Raw genomic sequence first — 16129 nt, forward strand, 5'->3', positions numbered from 1 at the left:
TCTTACATGCAAGCATGTTGCCCACTGAGCCATTTCACCAGCCCTGATAATCACTTTTCTAATGCTGTTCCAGGTATTCATTCCAAGACGAAGAGGACATGTTCATGGTGGTGGATCTGCTCCTTGGTGGGGACCTGCGTTATCACCTGCAGCAAAATGTCCACTTTCAGGAAGACACAGTGAAGCTCTTCATCTGTGAGCTGGCCATGGCCCTGGACTACCTGCAGAGCCAGCGCATCATCCACAGGTCAGCCCAGTCCAAAAAGACAGTCCGTGGCTTAGACAAGACGCTGCACTGAGCAAAGTTTTGCTCATCACAGCATTTAATACTCATATAGCTGTTGTAGCAGCCCTTCGGGGTTGGTTGGCTGCCCCCGTGGGTGGTTGGCATATAGAGGCTCATTTGCCCAAGGTCACGGTAAATGACAAGACTGAAAATCACTCTCAATGTGTATTCATACTTAGTTATAAATATGGATCTATAAATAGAATGAATGGTGACAGGTGAGATCTTAAATATTAAATTAATTGATTGAAATACAAGTAGAAACATGCAGAGGGCAAGATAAGAAAGAAAATTCTTATAGGAGAAAACTTGGTTTAAGGTCTTCGTTCCTGTCATGACAACTGTATTAAGTGAGTCCCCCATGTGTCCATTGCTAACAGGAGCAACAAAAAACCGAGTCTCCTGCACGTCAAGAATTTTCTTAAGAAAACAAATAAAGGGTTTTAAGGGGATATGTCCATTAGACAGGAAGGGGTGCATTACAATTGTAAAAGAACCAGTAGCTTTAATGATGATCTCATAGACTATATATCTCATTTATCTCAAAAACAACATGGATAAAGAGTCAGAGTAGCTATTATTAGACCTGTATTAACTTAAGAAAACCATGATTTATAAATATGAAATTATAACCTAGGTTTATTAATAATCAAATCACCATCATATCTGTTACTTTTACTGAGACTTACTTTGTGCTGTGCACTGGGAGACATTATTTTATTACTGTTTTAAATCCTTGAGCATCAACAAGGACTTCCCATTTGACCGTAGCATCCCCCATTGTATTGAAGAAGAAAGTGGTTCAAAGATTTGCTGATGGTTGGTAGTGTCAGAATCTCTCCAACCCCAAGTGTGTGAGAGAGAAAGGCGTGTTATATAAGAGCACTAAAAATGCATGTGAAATACATACAGCAATTACTCATCATTAGATAAAAGCCAATACAGATAACCTTGCTGCTGTCCTCTCTTCTCTTTGAAGAATTGACTGAAGGTTGTAGTACAGTTGTGGCTCGGTTAGTATAGCCTGAATTGGATACCTTTAACTTTTCTGGATCCACTCTGAGCCTGTGGATGAACGGGTACCACCAAAATTTGCAGGCACATGAACTAATAATCCCCTTTTTCTTTCCTGGCTTTTAGTAGGTAGACTTAAGTAATTGTTTAACTTTCCATCTTTGATGAGGCTATTTGTATTGGAAATGTGCTCTTTATGTAATAGTTAAATGGAAAACTAGCCAGTTAATCACACAGGACTTCAGGCGGCAATTTACACACCTGGTGTTGTGTGGGTAATTGGAGATCTTGTTTTGAAGGCCAGGCTTGCTGGCTCTTGGCAGCTCTTTCTGGGAAGAGCTTTATTCCAAGAGGAATCAGGCGGGAAGTTCACCTAGAACCAGGAAAAAGCTCATTCCTAGCCTTTGACTGTTGCTCTCTGTCTCTTCCTCCTTCACACCTCACTATTCTCATCAGATTGGGGTCACTCAAATCATGTGGCACATGAGAGATGAACCCCTATTTCCAACTTTTTACACTTTCCCAGTCTTTACTTCCTGTCCATTTTCAGAGGACCCGTTTGTGCTAGAACATCTTCTCACATTGAAATGTCTGAAAGAAATGTGGGCATTCTGGATGTAGCATGGAAACAAACGGAAATGCTGTCCTTCTAGGGTCACGGAACAATTCAAGCGTGTTTCTGCTGCCTGTGGGCCCCACTCACCTCTCCTGCACTGCATTTTGTGAGCCATCTGCCATTTTGTACTTCTGAGAATCTCTGACACGTTTTGATATTTGAGTTCTTCTACTCCAGGAGTGAAGCCACGTCTGTTTAGCTTCCCATTTCCTTGCTATTACTTGGCAAAACTATGAAGGGATAGATTCTAGCTAAGCCACGCAAATGGCTAACCAGAAGCAAATAATAACTGCACATTTAACACCTGGAGCATTCGAGCCCGAGGGGTACCTCAGGAGGTAAGGGCACTTAGCAGAGACCCTGAGCTGAATCCCCAGCATCGAAGTCAGTAATGTTATAACTACTTTTAGCTCTAGCTCCAGGAATGTCTGATGTCTTTAGCCTTCAAAAACACAGCATCCATACACACTTGTACCTCTACACAGACATACACCTACATATGAACAAGGAAATATATCTTTAAAAAAATATATGGCACATTAAAGGCAAAGATTTCAACCATCCATTATCTTTATCTGGGGCTATACAATTTGTCATTAGAACAGTGTGCTTCTGAAAGCTAAATAGGATGTTAATAACAATAATATTGGATGTGATTGTCTTCACAAGACCTGATGAACAGATGACGCCAATTGACATGGTAGCATGGAAGGAGGGAATCTCATGGGTCCTCAACCTTAAACAGAGAACTAATAAGGAATGCTGAACGCAGGAGAAATAGTGTTCTCCAGAGAAGAACCCCCAGGTTGGTTATTCAATACCAAGTGGTCAGCCTAAAATCATATACATGGATGTAACATCATACAGACTGAGTAGGCTGTATCTATATATTTAGAACTATACACACACATAAATAGATATATAAGTAACGACAATTAAAGGAATTGAGGCCGTGAATTTGAGAACAAGTTGGGGTACATAAGGAAGGTTGGGGGTATGAAAGGGAAGGAGAAATGATATATTTAATCTCAAAAAGTTAATAATAATGCTAAGATGATAGTCCAAGCTCTTATATGTTCCAATAAATTAAAGACATATTATCAGTGTTAAAGTTTATGACCAGATGCATGGTTAATTAAGGAATCTTCCTGTGTCTAAGAGTTTAAATGCTAGATAGCAAGAGTGTTGTTCTGAGACTACGGCTCATGTGGGGCGTGAAGCTGAGAGATGAACTCAGAACAATTTGGGCTTCTGAGTTCTAGGAATCCCATTATAAAATCTCCTTTTATTCATCATTTATTACAACAAATATTTATCCATTCAGATGGTTCAGCTCTTTCCCAGGGTGTTTAGTGATATATAACATGGGGTTTTTTTTCATGGAATAAATTGAAATTAAAACTATAACTCTTTAAAAAATATAACTTCCTTCAAAAGGATCAATAAAATAAATACTCCATTTGATTGATGTTAAGATGACAGAATAAACGATCTTTTTACTACTGAGAATGTTATGAAGTATAGAACTGACATCCTGAATTCTGAGACGTGAAATGTGTAAATGAAAAAGAACAGATGAAACATGATAGGTTTGCCCAAGTGAGCAGGAACCAGTTGCACGGAACAGTAGCTAAAAAATACAGAACTTGTGCGTTTAGAGTGAACGCCTGTTTTCCCTTCACATACAGCAGATGATTCGAAATGATCCTAAGTAGTCAGGGAATATGCATGGAGCAAGGGTAGTGCCCGCCCACCATTTACCAGTGGCTTCTAGTCCAGGGACTCTTCTAGAACTTGTAAAGGACTGCGCTCAGTTTTCCTCTAATTATGGAAGGTTCATGGTATTACTATCCCCATTTGACAGTCCAAACTCCAGTTTAAAAAATTAAGGCTCTCACCCCCCAAGTACACTGTCAGAGTGTAGGTGAAGCATCAGATTGAGGAAATGCAGAGCTCTTGACTACACTGTGTTCCATGAGGTTGAGAGTTCCTGGGGCCTGAGTAGAGTGTGGAGTGAGGTGAGCATGGCCACCTACCTGCAAGCACCCATATTCCAGCCGCACAGGCAGAGATGGCATGCTGAAGCCACCAGGTCAGGGAATGACCTAAACCAGAAGCTAAACTTATGAGAAACGCTGGAATACATCACAGAAGGTGTTAGGTAAGGAAACAGCTTCAGAAGAATTCAGAGGATTCAAGATGTTTAAATGACCAAAGTAACAATCAGACCTAGAGCATGTAGCAGGGACTGAGTAATGAGAGTCTGCGGGGATGGCTCAGTCAGTAGAACACTTACTATAGAAGGATGAGGACATACGTTTGGATCGCTAACACTCACACAAAAAAATGCACACATTTAGAATCTCAGTAAGTGGGGACTAGTGATCCCTGGAGATCACTGACAAGTTTTCTGAACTGGATTGTTCCAAGTTCAGTGAGATACCTACCTTGTCTCAAAACATCAGGTGAAAAGTGATTGAAGAAAATGCCTAATTTCAACCTGTTACCTCCACAAGTACATGTATCCATAGAATACAGAAACTCTTTCCCCATGTGAGCACACTGTCTTAGTTAGGGTTACTATTACTGGGATGAATCATGACCAAAAGCAAGTTGAAGAGGAAAGGGTTTATTTGGCTTGTACTTACACATCACAGTTTGTCATCAAAAGAAGTCAGGGGAAGAACTCAAGGAGGAAAGAAAACTGGAAGCCGAAGCTGATGCAGAGGCCATGGAGAGGTACTGCTTACTGGCTTGCTGTTCATGACTTGCTCAGCCTGTTTTCTTATAGGACCCAGGACCACCAGTCTAGGGTGGCCCACCCATAATGAACTGGCCCTCCCTCTTCAAACCCTAATTAAGAAAATGTACTACAGGTTTGTCAGCAGCCCATACTTAGGAAGACATTTTCTCAGTTGAGGGTCCCTCCTGTTTGATGACTCTAACTTATGTCAAGTTGACTTAAAACTGACTAGTACACACACACACACACACACACACACACACACACACACACACACACACATTGACATCCCTGCCAATGATTGTGCCTTATTTTTCTAAAACACTGCATCTTCTTTCTTTTCCATAAACTCCACGTGGGATATAAAAGGGCCCTTGTCTTATTTTAGTGAAAGAAATTTTCAGCTCATAGACTTGAATTTTTAAACTTCCCATAATATGCAGAATATTGAGCTAATTTCCATCAATTTCCAGAGCTTTCTTAGACATGGTTGAAAAAGACAGAGGTGCATAATAACTTTTACTTTGATTTATGTAATTAGACAAGTTTCCTGTTAGTGAAAAAAATTCAAACATTTCCCGTGCTCACAGATTAAAAACTGGCTTTAGTTTTCAAAGTGGTGGCAGATCCTGTTTTAATACCCCTTTATTTCCATTAAGGCAGTAAGTGAAGGCTTTAAAGTTTAGACAGAGTGATTATTTGTTTCTGTTAAAAATAAGAGAACCCACGCTGCTTTCCAGAGAGGTTGCACAAGTTTGCATTCCCACCAGCAATGGATGAGTGTACCCCTTTCTCCACAACCTCTCCAGCAAAGGCTATCATTGGTGTTTTTGATTTTAGCCATTCTGACAGGTGTAAGATGGTATCTTAAAGTTGTCTTGATTTGCATTTCCCTGATCGCTAAGGAAGTTGAGCATGACCTTAGGTGTCTTTTGGCCATTTGAACTTCTTTGAACAATGGCAATGGGTTTTTGATCCTACTGCACCTATTGGTTTTGTGGGAGCCTAGGCAGTTTGGATGCTCACCTTACTATACCTGGATGGAGGTGGGTGGTTCTTGGACTTCCCACAGGGCAGGGAACCCTGATTGCTCTTTGGGCTGACGAGGGAGGGGGACTTGGTTGGGGGAGGGGGAGGGAAAGGGGAGGCGGCTGTGGGGAAGAGACAGAAATCTTTAATAAATAAATAAAAAAAAATAAGAGAACCCAAATTCATTATAATTCCGGTGAGGACAGTGTTGGATTAGAATGCCACACTCCCCCCAAAGAATAATATGATGAAAACTAATTATTGTAGGCCAAGAAGGGAATGGTAGTCATTCTCCTGTCTGATGTTGAAGACTCAATTATGAACCGAGGCTATGAAGATGAGCTATACGAGGCAGTTAACAGTAAGTCATCTCAGCTTAGAGTAAACGGTTGATTGCGCTTTCCTCCCAGTTAAAATAGCCCCACTTAATGAAGTTATCATTCTCCACTTTCCAAAATCCTATAGGAATGAAATAAAAATCCTATTAGGCAATTCCTATAAATAATCACAGCACAACAGAGAAAATTGTGAAGCTTTATTTCCCATCGATAATGGAAATATTGAACAGGGAATAATAGAAAAGTTTTGATTATCAAGGAGAACACGGGATTATGTTTTCATTTATTACCTTTGTCTTCGCTGTGATGGTGAGAGGGGCGGAGGGACCAATAAAGGCAGCTGGCGTCATTCTGAAGCAAGATGCAGATAAGAGCAAATGTCCACTTGTCAGCCCTTCAGACTGATGTAGCAACTTTAAAGGAGCTCCTCACATCCTTCTCAGAAGCTGCACCTTGACGATGAAATCAAAAGCCTGGGCAAAATGACTCTAGCCTAGATAGTCAAAAATGCCTTCAAAGTGCGTGGTTACCAGACAATGCTGCAGAGCCAAGGCTCCAGTGGTGAGTGAAGTGAACTCTGTTGTAACATAGGTAACAGTTGGTCATGAAAAACGGTTTACAAATAAGAAAGATTTAAATTCGGGAGCATGCATTACAAAGATTATAAGCTGTTGTGACTCTGTCATGGGCTACGACATCATCACTCATACTCAGTTACATTGTCCCAGTGGTCATGGTTGTGCTTCTAATTGCAGCTTCTGAGCCATGATGCTACCCACACAATGCTTATGTAAATCCTTATGGGTAGAAAAAAAGTTTTACCCATGTTTAATAACCAGCGTTCAGCACAGTGATCAAAGTAGAGGGCTACCGGGTAATTGAGCATAAGCATCTGCATGAGGACAGTGTGCACACGAGACTTTTGGATGAGTGAACAAGGCCAATTTGCCATGGATGATTTTTGCCGAAGCAAATCTTAATTTGCTCTACAAATTGCTATTGTTGGGCTATAGGAGACAAGATTCTGTGACACCTTTGTTATTCTTGTAATGGGAAGGACTCATTGATTTAATCCACATTTATTAACTCCCAGGTTCCTTGGCTTGGGGTGCGGACATAGTGCAACTGAGGTTTCTACAAAGATGCCGTCTTATTGGCCAAAACTGGATTCTCTTTCAAGATTAGGCCAGATACATTTAGACAGGAGGTTAATAGAATGCATTCCTGTTGAAGCTATAGAATTCATAGCACCTTGCTTTGTCAGATTTAACAAAGAACACCAGACTCTAGGGTGAACTGAGTAGCAGGGCAGCATTTACAACTTAAAATAACAATATAATATTCTGTAACCTAATCTCAACAGTCCCAGTAACCCCAAAACAATGTTGGTTAGAAGTGATAGAACTTGTTTACTCAAGGACATACACAAGAGATGGAAATCCTGAAGTTCAGTAGTCCCCATAATGTCTGCTTGCCACAGACCAGTGACACCCTCCTATACAGCTTTAGGCAGTACCCTGAACTTCTCTATCAAGGAAGAGTGCAGGGTTGGCATGGTTCAGAAGTTATTCGTTCATGCATAGGTCTCTAGGATGGCTTCCTCTTCACCTCGGCGGGATGGTCTTTACGTGTGACCTTGTCCTTTCTCTGCTCTCTTCTGCACACACACTCCCCTCCAAGAAGGCTGCGTGACTGAAATGAACTGCCTGATGATCATGTGACCCTGAAGTGTGGCAAACAGCTCTTAGCACATTTACCAGAAAGTTCTTGTTTGCAATTCAATCGTGAACCAAATCATACTTGTTTTCAGTGAAGGTTTTCAGTTATCACAGGGAGAGATCTAATTTGGGAGGTCACCTTGGTGTCTCATTTACACACACTCTAATATCTTAGCAGTCATATTTTATTTTCTTGAGGTGATAATTCATAGGCAAAAATGAGATCGTTTTGGTGCTAATCATTCAAGTGACAGTTCGGTTCCTAATGAATGAATATGCTAACCCAGAGACAGTTTAGCTTTGAAATGAGTCACCTGGTGAGATACTTTTCTCATTCCTGAATGTGTTTACTTCTTTTAGCTTACCAGCTTTTTAACCCAATTAATTTGTAGTACAAAGTACATACGTCATTGTTTTAATGCCTTAGCAAGTTATTTATTATACACATACCAAGACCTTGTCCTATGGTACTCAGCATGCTGTACACAGTGCCCTATTTGGCAGTCAACAATATTTTGGCAGAGTTAAGTAACTTGGCCATATACAGTTAGTGTATGGAGATAAAACTCAAATGCAGATTATCTAAAGTAACTTGGCCATGTATAGTTAGTGTATGAAGACCAAATACAAATACAAGGTTTTCTAACTAAGGTTCTGACTGGTTCATGCTCTAAATACAGGCTCTACCCATATCACTCAGCAATCAAGAAAATGCTCATAGACTTGCCTACAGGACAAGTAGATGACAATAATTCCTGCTTAAGCTTCCTCTTCCCAGGTGATTTTAGTTTGTGTTAAGTTTGTGACCTTTTGGGAAACAGGATCTTTATAGAAATAATCAAATTAAAATAAGGCCAGTCTGATGGGTCCTATTCAGATATGACTGGTGGCTTTATAAAAAGAGGCTATTTGGGTGTGGACACGTGTATATGTGTGTGTGTGTGTGTGTGTGTGTGTGTGTGAGAGAGAGAGAGAGAGAGAGAGAGAGAGAGCGCACAAATGATCACCATAGGAGAGGAAGGACTGGAGAAATATGCATATAAACCAAAGAACAGTAGATTGCCTGTATACCAGAAGATGCTAGAAGAGGCAAGAGAGGATGATCTCTGTGGAAGCTGGATCTATGGACCCTTTGACTTCAGACTTGCAGTCTGTAGAACTGTAAGACAGAAACTTCCAGCAGAAACCAAGCTCATAATACAGCAAAAGCATGAAGTTCTTTCCTGCTGCCCAGAACAACTTCTTGCTTCTATCTTTCATGTTTGGTGAGATATTTCAGGTATCTAAAGCATCTGGTTTCTCTGGCTGAAGGTGTCTTGTTTGACTTTTATATATCTGTGAAGAAGGGTTTATTATTTTTTTCTCATTTACCATAGCAGTATGTTCAGTCTGAGAAACTGATAAACCTAAAAGTAGTTGTAGTTGACTTTATTCTGCTTGAGGTTTGTCTTTCCTTCTTTCAGTGTATTGACAACATTTGTTGTTTATTGCATTGGAATATTACATTTAGATTTCAGGCTGACATCTTCTGGAGAGTGCCTAAGAAAAGGCCCCTCCTCTTTGTCTTTTTAAATCTTATCTTTAGTAGATCAGCAACCCTTGCAAATGCTCTCTTTTCTTAACTGCTACTGGAGCCCTAGAAACAGAGCGCAGTGCAGTAATAAGGGTATTATGTTGCTGTGCTCTGTTCAGCACCTGCTCCCAGGCTATCAAATAATGAACGAGCATGAATTACACACCGTGAAAACAGGAGAATCTGCCCCCTTGGTGTTATGCATCAGACAGTTGCAAAGGGCCTTTAAAATGTACCACCTGCCAACTCACCATGGAAAAGGGAAGGGAATACTTGTTTACAGGTTAACATTTAACCAGGCTGGGCTGAACTTTTAATAATTTCAATGAGGTTAAGAGTTTCATTAATATGTAACCTGTGAGCAGCGTTAAATACAATTTTGTTTAGTCTAGCATACATTGAAATACGAAGTACAAATTTCATTCTTTTAGGTCTAGTCATTTAAGACTAAATAATATTGTTTAATTATGTATATGTCAGGGCCCATAGCTAGGAGTAGAATTTTGGGGGTGGAAGAAACTACTACTAGTTCGTTCGTTCGTTCTTTCTTTCTTTCCTTCTTTCTTTTCTCTTCTTCTTCTTCTTCTTCTTCTTCTTCTTCTTCTTCTTCTTCTTCTTCTTCTTCTTCTTCTTCTTCTTCTTCTTCTTTGTCTTTTTCTTCTCCTCCTCTGTTGTCTTCTTCTAGATTACAGATAATGAGATGACACCATCAACAAGGGCCTACCTACTGAGGGAGCTGTGTTAGTTAGAGATTATGGTTAATACTTTATAGCAAATAGCGATCCTCGCAGGCACACTTCTGGGAAGTGCTCACAGGGGACCTGGAATATTGACAGCAAGGGTGGCAGGGCTAGCCAGATAAACAGCTCTGAGGGTCAGAGCAGAGGGTATGTGAGGGTAGGAGTGAGGCGACAAGTGTGAGCAGAGGCTAGATCATTACCACATTTAAATGAGTGTGCTCACATAGCCCTGATTTGTATTTGTGCTTATTGAAGAGGCCGAACAAGCAAGGAAGGCATGCACTTGAGCTTGATTTCCACTCTAGAGTGTGTGGTCAGGAAGTTAGGATGGGAGGGATTAGAGAGGTTCTGTTCGCTGTTCTTGCACAGTCAGAAAGAACCCAAGAGCTGAAGTGCTCCCTTCTAATCCTGAAGGTACAAGACAGACACATTTTCTACAAAGCCCAACTAGCAAATGCATTCAGCTTTAAGGACCTCAGTATTTCTACCTCAGCACATCACCTCTGCCAGATTGAGTGGCAGTGGTCATAGGAAGCTTGGAAACAAATGGGAATGATTGTGCAGCACTAGACTTTGTCATGGATGCTGTATAAGGGTTTTGAAGAATAATATAAACAGGTATATTTTATTTTATTTTTTTATTTTTCTCAAGACAGGGTTTCTCTGTGTACCCCTGGCTGTCCTGGAACTAGCTCTGTAGACCATGCTGACCTCGAACTCAGAGACTTGCCTGCCTCTGCCTCATGAGTGCTGGGATTAAAAGCATGGGCTACTTTGCCCAGCTTATACTTAAGTATAATGGAGCTTAGCCTGTGCTGCCGTGTGTAACAAGTGAAACCTGTCACCCTTATGACATCACAATGGTTCAACGGACATTGAAAACACCTGTTTATCTCTCAACAGTCTCAGCTTATCGTCAGTGTCCCATGGCCTAGTTCTCCTTGCTCTGGACACTTGCTAATTGTTTGTTCAGTGCGTTGTGAAATCTAGCTGAACAGTCACTTTGTGCCAGACTCTATAGTAAGAGATTTACATGTGTCACTTAATTCAATCAGCACATCGTTATGAAGGAGAGTTCACTGTCCTTCATTCTATCAGGGAATGAGTTTAGAGCTCAAATAACGGTAAACCTAAACTCGCATGGCTTCAAATAACAAAATAAATATTATCTTATAGAACTCGAAAATCCAGATGAACTTTATCAGAAGATTACTTATTTGACAATCCAGCAGCAGCATTGGCCAAGGTGCTGCTTTCTCTTGCCTGTTCCTTCTGTGGACCCTCCATCCTCAGCCTGCTCCTCCATGTACTGCTAAGAAGGCTCTGGTGGTCCATGCTAAGTCTTCTGAATCCAGTGACTAACAGTCCTTCTTAAAACTTCCTTCGGGATGCTAAGGGGGCTTCTTTTTAGCCTTTCATCCCCTCTCACTCAATGGCTCTAATTGGCCTGGTAACTGCAGTCACGTGACGGGACATTTCTTAGCTTATGTCTAGAGTCAGTATAGTGTAGGTGCCCTCAAAGCACAGGTAACTGTGCCTGGTGAAATATCCAAGGGAAAACTGCAGCAACTACTGAGAGAGTGAAGAATGTGTCTTAGGAAGGTGATCACATTTACCCATGGTCCTGGAACCAGGAAGCTGCAGGTTTGGGATTTCAACCTGAGTCATCTGACTATAAAGCCCACACTCCTAATTTCTACCTCTAGTGAAGCTGGGACTATCTGGTACTGGATTGAAGCGTTTGTTACTGAGACTATTATCATTGTGTGACTCTATGAATTAGTAAATCTATGTATTTAATTTTAAATCACATATATATATTAGTTATATACATATATGTATGTAAAGCCTGTTAATTGTTACATAGCTTTATATTTTTTATAAAACATCTGTATAAGTTTATAGTCAAACACGATGTAACACAGTGCAACCTGTGTGGTGCGTATGTGTAGTCTGCACTAATTGTTTCCTCGTCTGTCCTGTCACAAATACATGCGTGTTCTTTCACTCCAGTCAGATGGAAATAATATGAGCAGGCACAGGGCAGCTTCCTGTAGAGTTGAAAGCCTAACACTTTTCAGAACCCAAGGCTTACAGAGTGGTTTTTAATTCCGGAGGCCCGAAGCTCCAGATCTTGAGAAGAACAGACCTATAGCTACAGCTTCCAATGCCAGACACTCATAGATCTAGGCACAAAAGTCAAAAGTATATTGTGCTTTCAAAACCAGAGGCTTGTGGCTCTGTGCTTTCAGAAATAAAGGCTTAGGGCTCCCTCCTTTCGAAGCCAGTAAGCGGCTGCAGGTACCCAAGGAAAGACTTATTGCTTTGTGCATTGACTTACAGTGGCCCAGTAACAGCCAATAATACCATTCTTTCAAGCTCTCTGTGTCAGGCCCGAAGCTCTTAGCCTCTGGAACTCTTCTAGGGCTGGGATCTGCAGGTCGTCTGCTTAGCTCTTTGTAGCCTCTCACGGTGATAGGCTCCACTGTCGGTCGTTTTCATAGTCTCTATCCAAAGTCTTTGCTTTTTCGTCTCTGGGATTCCTCGCTGTCCCTGAGCTGCTGAGTGTTCTGAAAGTTTATGGCCCCAGCAGTTTCCAGGACTTATAGCCTCATAAGTCATTCACAGGCTGCTTTACACTGTTGATCTTCAGGGCCTGGGCCTGGAAACCTGACGATTTCATCTTAGAGTAACCGGCTCAGCCCAATAAAGATCATAACAAGTAAAAACAAAAAAACAAAAACAAAAACAAAAACAAAAAAACAAAACAAAAATGTGGTTATCAGTGCATAGGCAAATGTTCCTGACAGACCAACAAAAGTTGACATAGGATACTTCTGTTGTCAGAACAGGGCAGGGGCAGATGAAAGACCCTAGTTCTGCAGCAGAGTTAACAGGTCATCAATCAGGGGCTGTGCTCTGAGTCAGGCTGGGAAGTGGTCCTTACCTGGCCTGGGTGGAGACAGCAAGCAAGACAGGAAGGACCACTGGGAATGACTGCAGGCAGGTTCACCTAAAGGTCACTGATGTTTCTTGTAACTTGAGTGACATCTCCCAAAGGTACTGCCAACTGTCCAGGGCAGTTGTAACTGGAGAAAGGCCAGAATGGAAGTCAGTGCCCCTGCTGCGGATGTTGCTCTGGTGGGTCACTACCCAGCACCTCTGTGCTTCATTTTGAAGATTGGAACCTGCGCAGTCCCACGGCCAGTGATCTCATTTCTGTGCGCTAACCTTAAAACTAGCTGCCGTCTGAATGGCTCGGGAAGTGTGCAAGGCTCAGTGGCCTTGGTGCCTCAATCCTCCCACTGCAATGCGGGGAGGGGGAGTAGTTTCAGAGACAAGAACCACCTGGGCAGATGTGATTTTGAATTGATTTGAGGCCTTTGTTCAGGTTCTGTATGAAATTGTTAATGAGAGAAAGATTGGGGAAAGGCAGATTTCATTCTGACTTCCCAGATTGCGGCTCTCTGAATAAAGCACAGATTCAGTTCTTGGGTATTTGTGTGTGTGTGTGATGGGCAGCGCGGATGCTGACAGTTGCTGTGGTCCTTACAGCTGGAGTGGAATTTCCTCAGGTCCAGGAAGGCAAGGCTGCAAAGCAGGCAAGCTGCCACCATCACAAGCCAGCTGATTGTCATACAAGGGACATCATGATTGACCGTTCCTCACTCTAGGCAGCTGGGCACAGGAAGAGAGTCTGGCGGTGTGTCACCAACAACTTCCATTACTTAAAGGGGAGACATTAAGGGGGTTTACAGCAAAGATGTGACATCCTTTTCATGGAACTTTGTCTAGCATCACCTAATTCCATCAGTCAAGTACATTTAAGGAGGGTCGTTCTGCGTCTCAATACCAATTATTAAAATGCTGGCGTGTGCTTGCCTGATGCTAATAGATGCATTAACCCAGTGATACCTCCTGGGCCAGAGAAGACCCATGAGAGGACTCCACCCATGTCCACCCCAGTAGTCTCCACTCTTTGAGCTTCGTGGGCATATGATCCTAGTCATTAAATATTTGCAAATTCATTTACTTGCATAGAACATATATTCCTACTTTACTTAAATCCATTACACTGTCCTTATGTGCAAACTAATCTTTCTAGACCATTTTATCTCGCATTAAGTGGTTACTGAGTACCAGGCTTGTTTGAAGGAAACAGACAAGGGGAGATTTATTAACTTTCTAGAGTCAAACATAACCAGGATGTGGTTCACCCTCAGGCTATTTGGCATGGGCGGCAATCCAAACTGCCTGGGTAAATAGAACTCTTTCTTCTTTCTTGGTAAGATAACCTGAATTTGGTTGCAAAGACCCAGGTTAGTGTTCAATTCTTGGGCTGGATCACTCACAGTGATTATGTTCCCAGCATCTCCATTTCAATATGGATATGAGTTAGTATGGCTAGTGACTTCTTCAGAAAAAAAAAAAAAAAAAGCTACTGGCTTCCCTAATAAAAGAGGAGAAACCCATTTATTAGTGCTGGGTTCAGCTCCTCTCTGCCCTAGAGCTATAAGGGATGTCTAAAGCTGTAGCGAATGTTCTGAGATCAGGAACCAGCAAATCAAATTGCTAATGGGACAGAATGGCAATATAGCATTCAAAGCTGGGGTTTTGGAGGCAGTGTGGAATCAGCACAGGAGCCTGGATGCATCATTCCTCCTGAAATGTTTTTCATGGATCCCTACCTGCTCAGATCACCAGGAACACACCAAGCACATCTATGGCCTAAAACCCAGGAATTTGTTGGTATTTGATCCAAAAGAAAAAGCTGCAGATGCTGGGGACCCTGGGGATCGCAGAAAGTGTGAGGAAGGACTGGGGGAGAGGGGTGGTCTGGGCTCTGCTGGGTGCTTTGGAGAGCACTGAGTAAGCCCTGTGTTTCCTTAGAAATGGATCCTGCCAGAAAACAGAGCAGTGGCCGACTACCCATCTTGAGAGTTTACCCAGGAACTGGGGGGAAGAGAGTGGTCCAGGTCTTAACTACTAAAGACACAGCCATCATTCCATGGTCAGCTTTGTAGTTTGCCTGGTGCATTTCCATCATGCTCAGAGAAGATTACATGGTTGCAGGGCTATCTTCCTCTCTCTGCTATGGTCACAGAGCAGACTTCCAGCTCAGTGATCAAAAGCAGAGCACATGTCCCAGCTCATCGCATGAGAACACATCCCAGCTGGCCGCAGTCAAAGCTGCCATATGCACTCCCTGCATAAACTAGAGGTAAGCTCATTGTCACTAGCATCAAAACACATGCAAAAAAATACATAAATACAAAAAATCAAGACAGCGTTTAACACGGGACCTGACTAGTCAGTCTGAACTGCAATTTTGCTCATTTAAGCAATTTGCATCGGTGCGCTCCTCCTTGTTGGAGCGTCCGCCCAAGCAGCTGTTCTCTGCCTTTAATTTTTACTCTGCTGCAGGCACTTCTACCTGCCACCCCATTGTTCTGATGTCTGGTTCCTCCTCCTGTGACCACATCCCTCATTTGTCTGCAGTTTTAACATCGCATATTTTCATCCACTCAAAATGGGGATCTGGGTTTACATAGCCAATCTTCTAATCCTGGCTCCACTCCACCCTTCAGTAACTATGGGACTTAGAAAATTTCCCAGTCTCTCCTGAATTCAGAATCACTATTTTTCAAGTCAAATTGATAATACTGTTTTCCATCAGGTATTCGGTGGAGCAGTGGAAGAAGTAATTGAAATAATATGAGTAAAACACTTTGCATGGTTTTCAGGCAAATGATACATAATTGATACAGACATTTCATTAAAACCTTGTATGCTTTATAGGACAGTAAAACAAAACAGCTTAGGGCATGGACCAGCTGGTTTTATTCTGTGACTTGTTTCCTAAACAAGGCGTGTGCTTGACATACAAATCCTGCCATCCCCAGACTTTTTGGAGTCACGGGCTGCTCTGCAAAGATACAGATGTTCTTCTAGCTTTGTCTTATTTTTAATTCTCTTGGCATCTGGAGAGTTAATTTGCTTCATTTTCAAATGACAAGTTTATTTTTCCTTTTGCCAGAGAGGATGCCTTTGGTTCTGGAGTTGAAATATAGG

The 16129-nt window shown here is 41.8% G+C and overlaps 1 protein-coding gene across 1 annotated transcript in view; it reads left to right on the forward strand.

The window, feature by feature from the left end:
• Positions 1 to 16129, forward strand: part of Stk32a (serine/threonine kinase 32A) — a 114178-nt gene that overhangs the window by 57675 nt on the left and 40374 nt on the right. Inside the window, exon 5 of the mRNA XM_050163476.1 lies at positions 74 to 247. Within this exon, the coding sequence (XP_050019433.1) occupies positions 74 to 247 (174 nt within the window). The remainder of the gene's footprint in view (positions 1 to 73; positions 248 to 16129) is intronic.

The sequence above is a fragment of the Alexandromys fortis genome, unplaced genomic scaffold (genome assembly GCF_014885135.2).
Source record: "Alexandromys fortis isolate MF-2015 unplaced genomic scaffold, M_Fortis_MF-2015_v1.1 scaffold_17, whole genome shotgun sequence".
In the NCBI taxonomy this organism is placed as follows: Eukaryota; Metazoa; Chordata; class Mammalia; order Rodentia; family Cricetidae; genus Alexandromys; species Alexandromys fortis.